The sequence below is a fragment of the Oryza glaberrima genome, chromosome 7 (genome assembly GCF_000147395.1).
Source record: "Oryza glaberrima chromosome 7, OglaRS2, whole genome shotgun sequence".
NCBI classification, from domain to species: domain Eukaryota; kingdom Viridiplantae; phylum Streptophyta; class Magnoliopsida; order Poales; family Poaceae; genus Oryza; species Oryza glaberrima.
Window position 1 is genome coordinate 8414734 of NC_068332.1, and position 16620 is coordinate 8431353.

General features: G+C 46.2%; 1 protein-coding gene across 1 annotated transcript; it reads left to right on the plus strand.

Moving 5' to 3' along the window:
* Positions 1-2654: 2654 nt before the first annotated feature.
* On the plus strand, positions 2655-15880 carry LOC127780150 (uncharacterized; the record flags this gene model as incomplete). Its single annotated transcript, XM_052307108.1, has 6 exons — positions 2655-2993; positions 3117-3472; positions 3917-4261; positions 4529-5324; positions 11579-12091; positions 12548-15880. Coding segments are annotated over exons 1-6 (5682 nt in total), but the record flags the coding sequence as incomplete, so codon positions are not given.
* Between the last annotated feature and the right edge of the window lie 740 nt (positions 15881-16620).

Consider the following 16620-nt stretch of genomic DNA (forward strand, 5'->3'; position numbering starts at 1 on the left):
CCTTTTAATTTATGCTCACCACCTCCGTGTATCTGGAATTCCTCTTTTTATTTAGGTATCCCCTTGTGAAAAAATGATTGATTGACTCTTTTTTTTGTTGAATTTGCCACATACATAGACTGATCAGCCATGGACACGGATGACCTCGACGTCTAATGTGATGTGCATTCGTGCGAATGGTGGACTCGCGTAGTAAGGAATGAGTGGCGTTGGGTAAACACCTTCATCTACCTTTTCCAATCGATCGTTAGGATATCATGATTCGCAAGCTCAAACAAAACACACACTGGGACACCCAGCAAACAGTACAGGTTTGAGACCGTCGTGCTGTCAGTACAGGAAGCACGGGTGTAGAGTGTGAACCTTTTCTTGGCACTATAAGGATTAGACGTATTAAACGCTGCAACTTGTGTTAGAGTTAATCTTGTTGTTTATGTTTCATCATATTCAGTCTACTGTACCTAGTGGTCTGTGTCCAAATTTATCGTGGTGAGCTGATCAACCGTTAGTGAAAGCACAACGTGTGTGCATGGAGTTTGGTAAATCAGTGCGTCATTAGTGTGCTAATTGGAGTCAATGGATGCAGCTGCGTGTTCATTTGGTCAGTACGTGTATGTAGGAACGATGAGTGGAGTCTGAACTATATACGCACATCATTAGTTGGTGAGTGGAGAAATTAGTCCGTGCATGCAGAAATAATGGAGGTGATCCTGCTGTACTCGTGGAGTTAGTTGTGTGACAGATTGACCGGGTTGTGCGGCTAAACGTGGCTAAGCGTGTGTGTGCGCGTGCGTGTGGGGCTATTTAAGCCATGTAATAACCTGTTAATCGGTGTGGTGAATAGAAGTGCAGCAGTGTGCTTGCGTGTGCATTTGCTGCTGGTGTGCAGTGCCGCTGTGTGTGCCATCCAGCTAGTTAGAATTCTCCATCTCGTGTGTGTGAGATCTTGTGTTCGAGCTAACAACTTGCACCATTAGGATGCGATGTTGAAGTACGAGAAGAACCCTAATCTCCGCATTCTGGTGTCTTTGGACCATTTTTTCTCATTAAAGGTCAATGGGAGAGAGAATCACCAGCCGAATATTTATTCAAACGACAACATTGGAAAAATACATTGTACATGATCAGGACATGCTCGTAGAAGGGTTGAGACTTGAGTGCATCTCTTTTGATGAAGTTATATATTACATAAGGATTTGTCGAATTAAATACAATTTGCCCAGTGTTTTGCATCTTCAATGCATTGATGGAGGTATCGGAAGATCACACAGTTTCTTTTGTTCCAAACCCTTCACAATCATAATGAAAAGAACGTTTCACTACTACGTAAACAATTTTTCTGCACGAGACCCTTTTTAAGTTGTAGAAATCGATCGGCATTTCTGCATACGGCTCCTTAAGAGGGCTCGTATGCAAAAATCGATTTTTGCAGACGGACCTCTTAATATATATTCACGAGCAGGCCTCTTAAAGATTCGCCTAGAAGTCTAACTTACCTCCTCTTGTTTTTCCCTCTAAACACTTCGAAAATTTTCAAGTATCATCACGATCCTCTTATCTCTCTCACCTCATCTCTTTTCTCTCTCACCTCTCCTCCTCAGACACCTCTCCTCTCTCTCCTTCTGTCCTCCTCTCCTCCTCACTGGCCAGTAGTGGCATGTGGCTCAAGCGGTGACGATGGTTGGATGCTGTCAGGACACCCGAAAATTATATTGTCCAGTGTTGTTTGCGATCATCACATAGTTTTGGATGAGTGGAAGCTATTATTATGAATATGCTATTAAAGGATTTGTAAACTTTATATTTACTTAATATTTGGTCACAGGTGGTGTTGTTAGACTTGATCCTTATGTCTTCATAAATACTTCCCAAAGGTATTTGGAAGTTTGTATGCATGTAGATTTGTGTCCTATTTGGTAAAGCTTGAGGTATAATTGAGTTAATATGTTTTACTTATCTTTTATATTCATGAGACCTATTATGGAATGCATTCAAAATCCAAAAACACACAAAAGACTCAAGTCACATCAGTACATTATGCAAATGCAAGCACTCACCAAGTTTTAGCTTTATATGTAGGTTGGTAAGGAAAATGTTTTAAATTATTCACAAATTTACTTATGAGAGCTAATCATATTAGGCTCACCTAGGTCTTTTAGCGGAAAAAATTAGTCATAAATTTAGAAACACATTTTTATTGTTTTATCGAAGTCAAATTTAAAAATCACATTTTGGGTATGCTACAGAGGCCGAGCCTGCCTTCGCCCAAGACCTTGTTGGCGCCTCCGCTCGTCATCACCGATGCTGCTGACGTTGCTCCTACCGTCGCTCCAGAGGTTAGGGAGAGGGGGGGGGGGAGAAATTGAGTGGGGAGAGAGATGTTGTAAAAAATGAGAGGTAAGGGGGAAGGTAAGGAGATAGGGATGGGGAGTTAGAAATTTTTGAAGAAGCTGAGTGGGAAGAGAGGAGGGAGGTTAGACTTATATGCGGGCATTTAATAGAGAGCATGAGTGCATTTTCGCATGCGGCTCTTCAACGGACCTCCGAGAAAACCTTTTTTTTCTGGTGGGAGTAGTTATGACCCGCCTACAATCTAAAGGCTCTCCATAGAATTGGCACCAGGTATCGCACCGATTGCGAAAAGACCCTACCGAATGGCAGCTAAGGAGTTAGCAGAAGTCAAAAGGCAGATCGAAGAACTGGAGAGTAAAGGTTATGTGCGACCTAGCTCATCCCCTTGGGGAGCCCCAGTGCTCCTGGTTAAGAAAAAGGATGGCTCTGAGAGAATGGTAATTGACTATAGGGCCCTGAATGAAGTAACTATAAAGAAGAAGTACCCGTTGCCACGGATTGACGATCTGTTCGATCAACTTGAAGGAGCAAAAGTTTTCTCTAAAATTGACCTAAGATCAGGTTACCACCAGTTGAAAATCAGATCTGATGATATCCTGAAGACCGCTTTCTCAACGCGCTATGGTCTGTATGAGTTCACAGTGATGTCTTTCAGACTCACCAATGCTCCAGCATTCTTCATGAACCTGATGAACAAAATCTTCATGGAATACCTGGACCAGTTTGTTGTGGTATTCATCGATGACATCCTGATATACTCCAAGAATGAGGAAGAACATGCTGAACACCTGAGGCTGATAATGGAAAAGCTCAGGGATCATCAACTATTCGCTAAGTTCTCGAAATGCGAATTCTGGTTGGACCGAGTAGCATTCCTTGGACACGTGATCTCCTCTAACGGTGTCGAAGTAGACCCCAGTAAGGTTGAAGCTGTACTTGCTTGGAATCCGCCCAAGAATGTGTCAGAGATCCGCAGTTTCCTTGGCCTAGCTGGATATTATCGAAGATTCATCGAAGGGTTCTCTAAGCTAGCTAGACCTATGACCGAGTTGTTAAAGAAGGAAAAGAAGTTTGAATGGTCAACAGCCTCTGAAGACAGCTTTCAAGAAATGAAGAAAAGGTTGACCACTACCCCAGTTCTCACCTTGCTAGATATATGAAAGGATTTTGAAATCTTCTGTGATGCATCAAGACAAGGCTTGGGATGTGTCCTAATGCAAGAGCAAAAGGTTGTGGCCTATGCATCTAGGCAACTTAGGCCTCATGAAGTCAACTATCCTACCCATAATCTTGAGTTAGCAGCCGTGGTTCATGCTCTTAAGCTCTGGCGGCACTATTTAATCGGGAACAGATGTGAAGTATACACCGATCATAAAAGTCTTAAGTACATCTTCACTCAGACCGAGTTAAATATGAGGCAGAGAAGATGGTTGGAACTAATCAAGGATTACGATCTTGGAATTCATTACCATCCCAGTAAAGCTAATGTGGTCGCTGATGCGCTAAGTCGCAAGACCTATTGCAATGCAGCTCAAATATGGCCAGACCAAGATCGCCTGTGTAGAGAATTGGAGAAGTTAAGGCTGACCGTGGTGCAGTCAGGAGTCCCTGCCAGCTTGACAGTGCAGCCTACCCTAGAATCGCAAATCCGGGAAGCTCAAAAAGATGATGAAGGAATAAAAGAATTAATAAAAAGAATACAGGAGAAGAAGGACACCGATTTCTCCATAGATGATCAAGGCACAGTTTGGTGTGGTCCACGCATCTGTATACCAGCCAAGGAGTTAAGGGACCTCATTTTAAAGGAAGCTCATGAGTCCGCCTACTCCATCCATCCGGGAAGTACGAAGATGTACCAGGATATCAAGGCATACTTCTGGTGGGCTGGAATGAAGCGAGATGTCGCAGAGTACGTGGCCCTTTGTGACATTTGCCAGAGAGTCAAAGCAGAGCATCAGAGGCCAGCTGGTCTACTGCAACCCCTACCGATTCCCGAGTGGAAATGGGAAGAGATCGGGATGGATTTCATCACCGGATTGCCAAGAACCCCTAGCAGGTACGACTCCATCTGGGTAATCGTAGATCGACTCACGAAATCGCCTCATTTCGTGCCAGTGAAAACTATCTTTGATGGAAAGAAACTGGCATAACTCTACATGACCCATGTCGTATGTAGATTTGGTTGTCCCAAGAAGATTGTGTCGGATCGAGGCACTCAGTTCACCTCAAGGTTCTGGAAGCAGTTGCATGAAGCTCTCGGAACTAATCTAAATTTCAGTACAGCTTACCATCCGCAGACCGATGGTCAGACAGAAAGAGTAAATCAGATCCTAGAAGACATGCTTCGTGCGTGTGCCCTGGATTTCGAAGGCACTTGGGATCGTTGTTTGCCGTATGCTGAGTTCTCCTACAATAAAAGTTATCAGGCCAGCATTCAGATGTCGCCGAATGAGGCAATGTTCGGAAGAAAGTGCCGCACCCCCTTGTGCTGGAATGAGGTCGGCGAAGTACTAGTGTTTGGTCCCGACATACTCAAGACAGCAGAAGAGCAAGTTAAGCTCATCCGAGAACGTTTGAAGACAGCTCAGAACCGTCAGAAAAGTTACGCTGACAATCGGAGACGTGATCTCGAGTTTGAAAAAGGAGATCATGTGTACCTGCGGGTATCACCCCTCCATGGTATGAGGAGGTTTGGGATGTCCGGCAAGCTAGCACCACGCTACATCGGCCCCTACATCATAACAGCCAGACGTGGCGAAGTGGCTTATCAGCTTGAGCTACCTGAAGATCTCGCAGATGTGCACAACGTGTTCCATGTATCCCAGTTGAAGAAATGTCTTCGAGTTATAGAAGAACAAGTTCCCCTGGACAACATCGAGCTAGAAAACAACCTGACCTACAAGGAAAGACCGATCAAGGTTCTTGAAGAGGCAGGGCGTCAGACGCGAAGAAAGACCATCAAGTTCTACAAGGTCCAATGGAGCAACCATTCTGAAGATGAGGCAACCTGGGAACGAGAAGATCATCTCCGCGCCGAGTTCCCGGAGCTGCTCCCTTAGGTGCTGAATCTCGGGGTCGAGATTCTGGTTAAGGGGGTTGGTCTGTAGCGCCCGTTCCGTCGTGGCGCCTAGCGGGAAAATTTAAATTCTAAAAACCCTAATTGCGAAATCTGTTTCTTTGCTTGTTGTCAGTCTCCGTGCCAATACCTGATCTCGAATCCCCGATCTATCGTCAAATTCAAATCCCGAATCCAAATCCTTCCCAAATCAAATTCCTCCGCAAAAGTCTATTTTGCCTCCCTCAGGTTCGGTGGGCCGATTTCCTCTCGGCCCATATCTCTCTCTCTCTCCCTCAGCTCTCCCCTCGCTCTGCCCGTGCGCCGCGTGCGCGTGTGCATGCGCGTGAGTCGACACCGAGCCGAGCTCTCCCGCTCTCTCTCGTTCTCCCGCTCTCTCTCCCCGCTCCATCCCCGGCAAGCTCCCCCGCGTGCCGTTACCTCGCGCGCGCGCCCGCGCGGTCGCCGCCTTCGTCAGCCGCCTGCTGCCCGTGCCTGCGCCGTCCGGCCCCGTGCCCTGCCGCGCTGCGCTGCATGCGCCGCGTCCTGTCCCGCGAGCTAGCACGCGTGCCTGAGCCGCGCCGCCCGCATCCGTCCAAAAACCGGAGGCAGCGCCTCCCGCTCCCATCCCTCTTCCTCCCCAAACCGGCATAGCGCGAGCCTTCTTACTCCCCCTCTGTTTCCCGCTTTCCTCTCTCGGCCCGGCCTCTACTCTCCCTCCGCTCGGAGCTAGCGCCAGGGCAGAGGAGCAGCGCGCCGCGCCAGCCCGTCCTCCGCGCCGTTTGACCGTGCCCGTGAAGCCTATCCCTTCCCCTCGAAGCTCCCTCGCCCCCTAGTGCCGCCCAAGGTCGGTTTCCGAACCGACATTGCCGCCCTATAAACCCGAGCCCCTCCCCAAACCAATCTTCCCCGTTTTCGCCCTCGCCATTGCCGCGCCCTGCCCTGTTCGCCGTCGCCGTTCGTCGTCGCGCGTGTCGGAGGAGCCGGCACGAGCGAGGACGCGTGACGTAGACTCCGGGCGCACCCTCTCCTTCCTCTTCCCCGGCCCGAGGCAGGAGCGATCACGCCCCGTGCCGTCGGCCATCGTCACTGCGCCCCTTCACCCGGCATAGTAGTGCCTTCTCCCCGTTCACCCTCCTCGTTCCTCCTCTTCCCCTTAGCTTTCGGTAGAAGCTTGTATAGCCTCCCAGTAGTTAGCTGGCGCCGCCCCGACCGCTGCCGCCGCTCGCTGTGTGCTCGCCGCCGTCGCCGCCCGTGCTCTGTAGCGCCCGCACGTCGCCGGCCTCTCTCGTAGTGTCTCCGTCTAATCCGACGCTAGAACGGACTCCGGTGGCCGCGTAGATGCTCTAGTCCGGAGGAATCGAACCCTAGTCGCGTCGTTGCCGTTTCCCTCTTTTCTTGCCGCCGGTTGCCGCCGCCGCAATCCGCCGCCGTCGAACTCCCTCCGGCGAATCCGAGCCGTTGGCTCGTCTCCCCTCGTCTCGTGCAACCACCCGGTGTGTGTCACACCCTAAAAATTTCAAATATATAAATTGTTGTTTAATTGGAATTATTAGAATTGATTTTAAAAGCCTAGAAGAGAAGATCTAATTTTAAATAATGAATTCCAATATAAAATGGGGCTAGATAAAATTTTATTAAATACTTTGCTTAATTCTATAATTTCTAGATTTTTCTGGGATTTATTTGAGCTAAGGAAGTATTTTTAATAAATGGAATTGCATTTCATGAATAATTTAAATGGAAAAAGGTTTTTAAAAGTCTCTTTTGGCTTTGGGCCGAAAGTCGGCCCAAAACCTTCTCTCTCTCCTCCTCGGCCCAAGTCGGCCCAGTCCGCAGCCGCCGTTCGCGCGCGTCCGCCCGCTGACAGGTGGGGCCCGCCTGTCAGGGTCGTCGTCTTCCTCGCGCCGCTGCCGCCCGAAACCCTAGCGCCGCGCCGCCGCCGTCTCTTTCCAAATCCGGCCGATCCTTTCCGTTTCCGGTGAAATCAATAGAGGGGAAATGATCTTCTCGATCTCCTCTACCTTTTCCCTTTTGGAACTTCGGCTAAAATCGTTTGGAAAGCGGAGGATTCGATCTCGAATCGGATCGGTCTCTCTCCTCCGAACCCTAGACTTTCCTTCGCGTCGCCGGTCGCCGTGGGCCTTCGCCGCCGCCTCCTTGCCCCTTTAAAAGGATCCCCGGTGTCTCCGCTACCCGTCGCCACCCTCGCCTTCGCCTCTCGTCGTCCGTAAAGCCCTAGCGCCGTGAGTCCTCGCGCCGCCGTCGTCGCCGCCGCTCCAGCCGTGCGCCGCCGTCGCTCCAGTCGTCGCCGTCGCTCGGGAAGGCCGCCGTCGTGGTCGCCGTCACGTCGCCGTCCTCGTCTGCCCCTTCGTCGTCGCTGTCGACCGCCGGAACTCCGTCGCCGTCGTCAAGCCGAAGGTTTCCGCCGCTTCTTCCTCGTCGCCGACGTCGTCCGGTCATCGTCCGCCGTCGCTTTGGTCGTCGGTGAGTTCGCCGTGCCGTCCGCTACCCGTAGGTGCTCTCCGTTCGCGCCGCCACGCCGTCGGTCGCCGGCGAGCTCGCGCGGTTCGGTCGCCGCCGGAGATGACGTCATCGCCGACGTCATCGGTGCCGTCAGCCGTGGTCCGGCCGTGGACCGGTCGATCTCGGCCGTTCGTTTTGGATGGATCGATCTCGGCCGTCCGTTCCCGTGAACCGTCGCTGTGCACCCGGTCCACCGCTAACCCTAGCCGCTGACACAATAAATCCTCTTTTCCTTTTCAAAAATAATTCATTATTGCGTCATAATTCAATTAAAATCCATATAAGTGTTTTAATCCGATTTAATCTTTAAAAATTCATAACTAATTCATCTTAGCTCGGATTTAGTTGGTTCAAGTCTCTAAATTTTTCTAAAATTGAGATCTACATGTTAAAAATATCCACATGTACTGTTCATGCTTGTTTATGTGCTGTTTTGGTGTTTTGCTCTTTTCTGTTTAGATTCCGACGTTTCCGGAGAGTCCGTTTTCGCAGGAGAAGAATTTGAAGAGTTCCAAGGCCAGCAAGGCAAGTCACACAGATCCCAAACAACCCCTTTGAGCATGTTGATCCCGTTTAAAGCTATTGTTTCTATTCAACTATTGCATTTATTTTCGAATGTCATTGGGTGGAATTAACCTATTGTTTGTTATAGCCCTTTTGTTCTTGATTACTTTATTCCTTGATACCTTGGGTTCTTATAAATTGACTAGTTGAGCTTTATATTGGTTCAGCTAGATATTAGATGTGATTGCTTAGCCATGCTTAGAAACATTAGCACACTATTGGGATAACTTATGACTCCCTATTATTCAATGATGGCTGAATGATAACTCATGATGGTTAATCATGATTGGTTAATTAATTAATTTGCCTACTAAAACCTGTTAATGGTGGGTTGTGAGCACATGGTTTTGATGGTCGTGCTCATGACAATTAAGGACCGGTTCACGAGTTTCGGTTGTGAAACATTAACCGTGCCAACCACAAGCCAGCGTGAGCAACGGCTTTACCTTTTGTATAGCATAGTTCATTGCGGGGCACCAGACTGAGAAGTGGCGGAGATAAGCCCATGGGGGTCGCTGGGGAGTCCATGCCTTGTTTATAAGGGGGTGATTATGATCCAGGAACGGTGCGCTGTGGTGGATTGTGTTGTGCGAGGGGTACTGTCACAGCTCCTTTCTGAGGTACCGTGGTGGTATCAAGGCGCATGGTGACATGTCGTGGGGCTGTGTCTTGTGGGTACAGTGGTACACCTCTGGTCAGAGTAAAACTATTCGAATAGCCGTGCCCGCGGTTATGGGCGGGTTTAACAATGTCTTTCGTGATTAGTCTCATACCTCTCATCATAATAAAAGATACTATGACTGGTAATAATTTGATTAGCTCCTGGTTTGGAATGGTATATTCCTGGTTTGGAGATAGAACTGTGCAGCCGGGATTGGTTGTTCAGAATGGTTGGGCCTATGCAACAGGGTATGTTGTATAGCGTTGGAATAATATTGTTTAATTATTACTCAACTGTTTTACTAAATTCTGAAATGTTTATTAAATGCTGTTTATGCAAATGAAACCCTATTATGCCATCCTTTGTTATCCTGTGCACTTGCATATTTGCTGCGTGGCTTGCTGAGTATGTCATATACTCACCTTGCAATCATTCATCAGAGGAGGAGTTCTACAGTGATGCTGATGGTGTGGAGGATTAGGTGTAGCCCTGGTCAAGCTGCCTGTGGAGTGGAATCGTCTGCGCCGTTTATCTTATTTTCCGCTGCTTAGATCTTTATTGATTGAGAGGAACTATCTACCTCTGTAATGACATTTTATTCGCTTATTAATTAGAGTAATAATTGTACTCTATTATCAATTTGTTATTGTGTGCCTCGGCTGATTCCTGGACGAGGGTTCGCGCACATGTAAGCGTTTGGAATTTTGGATAGAAATTCCGGGCGTGACAAGTTGGTATCAGAGCCTCCTTGACCCTAGGTTATGCCAAATGGTTACCCATAGAAGCCCTCTAAAAATATTGGAAAAAATAGAACTATTCTCCTCTCTTTCTCTTTTAATTAAACCAAACAAATGGCACATGCAGTTTATAATTCCTTTAATTGTTTTCATTTAAAAAAAAATTATTTATTATTATTCCTGTGTTATTAGTACCGTACATCTATTACTGTACTAATGACTCATTTGCCAGCAAAAGTTTTACAACGTTGTTCTATTTAATCTTGCTGCAATGAAATAAATTTAGCATGTTGATTTTACAACTTTTCTTTTATTTTATTTCTTTTGAAACCTGTTGTTCAAAAGTGCAAAATTTGTGATCTTGTTTCCACCTGTTTCAACTTACCTTGCAAGCTGGGTTTACTTTATTTACTTATCTTTTTACCTGGATTTTCTAAATTTATTCAAATTAATCCAAAAACTTGTGCTATTAATTGGACAAATGTCTTAACTCCCTCCTTTCACTTGTCTTTAGATGCCGCACTACAAGCCTGAGTACTTGTTTGGTGTTGAAGGATTTGTCCAGGAGTTGCGTATGATGTCCTTTGCCATAGGATTTGGGACTGCCCCTATGTATGCCCAGATTCCACATGATCGGGATGAAGAGAAGTGTCGAGTCAAAGCCACCTTAAACAGTAATAGTGAAGATATCCCATCAGTGATGTTCGAAGCTGGAGGGGGAAATTATATTCATGCATGTCAGGAGGTGGCAAGGATCGCCATAGGAGAGCTCCGTGATCGCTGCAGTGATCAGTTGGCCGACACTGAGTATCGCTACCATCCTCGCCAACCCCAGGGAAGTGACCGTGGCAGCTACCTTGAGACTGAGGGGATTGAGAATGATGCTACCACAAGGCATTTGGTTGAAATGCTGTGGGCTATGGATGAGACCCGCGCGGAGGTTGTGCTAGCAGCTCAAGATCGTGAAGACCGGAATCGTGGAAAGATTTGCAAGCTAGAAGACAAGGTGGATCGTTTGGAGAAAGAACTAGCCGCATTGAAGGGGGAAGCACCGCCGCAGAAGGCCAGGGTTCGTCTTACCGCAAGGAAGAGAGCTCTATTCGTCCCTCGCTACCAATTGGCGCCAAAGGTCCGTGTGGTGGAGAAAGAAGTTACCCCAGCCCTAGCAGATCCTCCGGTCGTCAATATAAGTGATGATGAAGGAGAAGAATCGAAGCGCACCCATTCAAAGGTTGAGTGGGGAGCCACTCAAGATGATGAAGACGAGCCGAACGAGCCTTCAATCAACTCCGATGCCCGGAAGACCTAGAGTTCCTTGTCAAGCCGTTGTCCTAGATCGTTGTGTTAGTTTGCTTGTTTTAAGTTTGGTTGTGTGTGTGGGTCCTGCATGTGGTTTACATCAGTGGTGGGATGTAAGTGCATGCGTTTGTTTGCTTTCGAGTGTTAGGTAGTTGGTGAGTTTAGTGGTGTGAGAGAGTCTTCAGTTTTGTAATAATTAAACTCAGTTAAGATCAATAAAAGTTAAGTTAGTGGAAAAATTAATTCTCTGTCCTAAGTAGTTTTTTTCCCCGGTTTCTCTTCCTGTGCTCTTGCCTGTGCCAGATGGTGCTCACTCGCAGCAACGGGAATGGCCCCAACAACAACAACAACAACAACAACAACAATGGAGAGAACCCCACACTTGCTCAAGTCCTGGCTCAACAGGCACAGCTTATGAACATGATGATGCAGCAACTCCAGAACCAGCAGAATCAGGGAAATAACCACGCACCTCCCCAGAACAAGTTAGCAGAATTTCTTCGTGTGAGGCCGCCCACTTTCTCTAGCACCACTAATCCTGTGGAAGCTGGTGATTGGCTCCACGCCATAGAAAAGAAGTTGGATTTGCTTCAGTGCACCGATCAGGAGAAGGTCTCATTTGCATCACACCAACTGCATGGCCCTGCCTCTGAGTGGTGGGATCACTTCCGCCTTAACAGGACTACTGCTGAACCTATCACTTGGCTTGAATTCACCGCTGCTTTTCGGAAGACGCATATACCATCGGGAGTGGTGTCTCTCAAGACGAAAGAATTTAGGTCGCTCACCCAAGGGTCTCGCACGGTCACTGAGTATCTGCACGAGTTCAATCGTCTGGCTCGTTATGCTCCAGAAGATGTGCGCACTGATGAAGAGCGCCAGGAGAGGTTCTTGGAAGGACTTAATGATGAGCTTTCTTACCCACTCATGACTGGGGATTACCATGATTTCCAGAAGTTAGTGGATAAGGCTATTCGTCAGGAGGACAAGTACAACCGCATGGAGCAGAAGAAACGTCGGATTGCTCACTTCAAGGCACAACAAGAGAATAGTCAGAGGCCGCGTCTTACTTTAGGACCCCAGTCCATGCCACAAGGAGGTTCTTCGTCTGTTGTTCGTCCGCAGCGTCAGTTCTTCAGCAACAATGCTGGCAACAACATCCGAAATCAAGCTCCACGTCCTGTGGCAGCTCCAACCCAACAACAGCCTGCCAAGAAGGAGCAAGGCAGCAAGCCCGGAGTATGCTTCAACTGTGGTGAACCAGGACATTACTCTGACAAGTGTCCGAAGCCCCGACGCGTGAAGGTTGTCCCTACCCAGAGTAACTTTACCGCACCTACGCCAAAGGCTCGTGTCAATCATGTTGCTGCTGCAGAAGCTCAAGGTGCTCCAGATGTAATTTTGGGTACGTTCCTTGTTAACTCAGTCCCTGCAATAGTGCTTTTTGATTCTGGTGCTACACATTCATTTTTATCTATGAGTTTTGCGGGAAATCATGGGATGGAAGTAGAAGACCTTAGACGTCCTTTGATGGTTAGTACCCCGAGTAATCAAGTACTCTCTTTGCAACGTAGCCCCTCTGTCAGAATAGAAATTCAAGAAGTGCCATTCCTGGCCAACCTTATCTTGTTAGAATCCAAAGATCTTGATGTCATCCTAGGGATGGACTGGTTAGTCAGGTATAAAGGTGTGATAGACTGTGCCAACAGAAAAGTAACTCTCACCAGCAACGATGGTCGAGTTGTAACAGTTCATGCACTGTCCTCTGAGTCTTTAAGGTCAAGTCTGAACCAAATAGCTTTGGAAGAGATTCCCGTAGTACAGGAATACCCGGACGTGTTCCCGGACGATTTACCTGGTATGCCGCCTAAGAGAGATATTGAATTCAGAATAGATCTGATACCCGGAACAACTCCGATCCATAAGAGACCTTACAGAATGGCAGCCAATGAGTTGGCAGAAGTCAAAAGGCAAGTCGACGATTTGCTTCAAAAGGGATACATCAGACCAAGTTCATCTCCATGGGGAGCTCCAGTTATTTTTGTGGAAAAGAAAGATCATACCCAGAGGATGTGTGTGGACTATCGTGCATTAAATGATGTGACTATCAAGAATAAGTACCCGCTGCCCAGAATTGATGACTTGTTCGATCAGCTTAAAGGTGCCACCGTTTTCTCCAAGATAGATCTTCGATCAGGGTATCACCAGTTGAGGATTAAAGAAGAGGATATACCTAAGACGGCTTTTACCACTAGGTATGGATTGTTCGAATGTACTGTTATGTCTTTTGGACTTACCAATGCCCCCGCTTTCTTCATGAACTTAATGAATAAGGTGTTTATGGAATACCTAGACAAGTTCATGGTGGTCTTTATTGATGACATTCTTATCTACTCCCAAACAAAAGAAGAGCATGAAGAACATCTTCGTCTTGCACTAGAGAAGCTGCGAGAACATCAGTTGTATGCCAAGTTTAGCAAATGTGAATTTTGGTTGTCTGAAGTAAAGTTCCTTGGTCACGTCATATCAGCCGGAGGAGTTGCCGTTGATCCTAGTAATGTGGAATCCGTAACCAACTGGAAACAACCGAAGACAGTTTCAGAGATTCGCAGTTTCCTGGGTCTTGCAGGTTATTACCGGAGGTTCATAGAGAATTTCTCCAAGATTGCTAAGCCCATGACACGACTGCTTCAGAAGGATGTAAAGTACAAGTGGTCAGAAGAATGTGAGCAGAGTTTTCAAGAGCTGAAGAATCGCTTAACATCAGCTCCTATTTTAATTTTACCTGATCCAAAGAAGGGTTTCCAAGTGTATTGCGATGCATCTAAGCTTGGCTTAGGTTGTGTTCTGATGCAAGATGGGAAGGTGGTTGCCTATGCATCTCGTCAGTTACGCCCGCATGAGAAGAACTACCCTACTCATGATCTTGAGTTGGCTGCAGTGGTTCATGCGTTGAAAATTTGGCGTCATTATCTTTTCGGTACTCGTACAGAGGTGTACACCGATCACAAGAGTTTAAAGTATATCTTCACTCAGCCAGATCTGAACATGAGACAACGGAGGTGGTTGGAATTAATTAAGGATTATGACATGGGAATTCATTATCACCCGGGAAAGGCTAATGTTGTAGCAGATGCTCTTAGCAGGAAAGGTTATTACAATGCTACGGAAGGACGACAGTTGCCATTGGAGTTATGCAAGGAATTTGAAAGATTAAATTTGGGAATTGTTAGTAGAGGTTTTGTTGCAGCCTCAGAAGCAAAGCCTACTCTAATTGATCAAGTTAGAGAAGCTCAAATTAATGACCCCGATATTCAAGAAATTAAGAAGAATATGAGAAGAGGAAAAGCTATAGGTTTCTTGGAAGATGAGCAAGGAACTGTATGGTTGGGCGAGAGAATCTGCGTCCCAGACAACAAAGGTTTAAAAGATGCAATCCTGAAGGAAGCTCATGATACTTTGTACTCCATTCACCCTGGTAGTACCAAGATGTACCAGGATCTCAAGGAAAGATTTTGGTGGGCAAGTATGAAGCGTGAAATCGCAGAATACGTAGCAGTATGTGATGTTTGTCAGCGAGTCAAGGCAGAACATCAGAAGCCCGCAGGTTTGCTGCAGCCTTTGAAGATTCCTGAATGGAAGTGGGAGGAAATCGGTATGGATTTCATCACTGGTCTACCCAGAACATCATCAGGCCACGACTCTATTTGGGTGATAGTAGACAGACTTACCAAAGTGGCTCATTTCATTCCAGTAAAGACAACATATTCCGGAAGTCGGTTGGCGGAACTGTATATGGCAAGGATTGTGTGCTTGCATGGTGTCCCTAAGAAAATAGTGTCTGATCGAGGTAGTCAGTTTACTTCACAGTTTTGGAAGAAGCTTCAAGAAGAGATGGGTTCTAAGCTGAACTTTAGCACTGCTTATCATCCGCAGACAGACGGACAAACCGAAAGGGTAAATCAGATTTTGGAGGACATGTTGAGAGCTTGTGCTTTAGACTTCGGTGGAAGTTGGGATAAGAATTTACCTTATGCAGAATTCTCGTACAACAACAGTTATCAAGCTAGTCTTCAGATGGCTCCTTACGAAGCGCTGTATGGTCGGAAGTGCCGCACTCCGCTTTTGTGGGATCAAACGGGAGAACGTCAGGTTTTTGGGACTGATATTCTAAGGGAAGCAGAAGAAAAGGTAAAAATCATTCAAGAAAGATTGCGTGTGGCCCAGTCCCGTCATAAGAGTTATGCCGACAGTCGTCGTAGAGATCTAAGTTTTGATGAAGGAGATTATGTGTACCTTCGTGTCACGCCTCTTCGAGGAGTTCATCGCTTCCACACTAAAGGAAAATTGGCACCGCGTTTCGTGGGACCTTACAAGATTGTCAGTAGAAGAGGAGAGGTCGCTTATCAGTTGGAGTTACCTCAATCTCTAACAGGAGTCCATAATGTGTTCCATGTGTCGCAATTGAAAAAGTGTTTAAGGGTACCAACCGAAGAAGCTAATCTTGAACAGATAGAAGTCCAAGAGGATCTGACCTATATTGAGAAACCGATCCGTATCTTGGAAACAGATGAGAGAAGAACCAGGAATCGAGTGATCCATTTTTGTAAAGTTCAATGGAGTAATCACTCAGAAGAAGAATCAACTTGGGAACGAGAAGATGAATTGAAGTCAGCTCATCCGCATCTGTTCGCCAGTTCTTCCGAATCTCGAGGACGAGATTCTGTTTAAGGGGGGTAGGTTTGTCACACCCTAAAAATTTCAAATATATAAATTGTTGTTTAATTGGAATTATTAGAATTGATTTTAAAAGCCTAAAAGAGAAGATCTAATTTTAAATAATAAATTCCAATATAAAATGGGGCTAGATAAAATTTTATTAAATACTTTGCTTAATTCTATAATTTCTAGATTTTTCTGGGATTTATTTGAGCTAAGGAAGTATTTTTAATAAATGGAATTGCATTTCATGAATAATTTAAATGGAAAAAGGTTTTTAAAAGTCTCTTTTGGCTTTGGGCCGAAAGTCGGCCCAAAACCTTCTCTCTCTCCTCCTCGGCCCAAGTCGGCCCAGTCCGCAGCCGCCGTTCGCGCGCGTCCGTGTCACACCCTAAAAATTTCAAATATATAAATTGTTGTTTAATTGGAATTATTAGAATTGATTTTAAAAGCCTAGAAGAGAAGATCTAATTTTAAATAATAAATTCCAATATAAAATGGGGCTAGATAAAATTTTATTAAATACTTTGCTTAATTCTATAATTTCTAGATTTTTCTGGGATTTATTTGAGCTAAGGAAGTATTTTTAATAAATGGAATTGCATTTCATGAATAATTTAAATGGAAAAAGGTTTTTAAAAGTCTCTTTTGGCTTTGGGCCGAAAGTCGGCCCAAAACCTTCTCTCTCTCCTCCTCGGCCCAAGTCG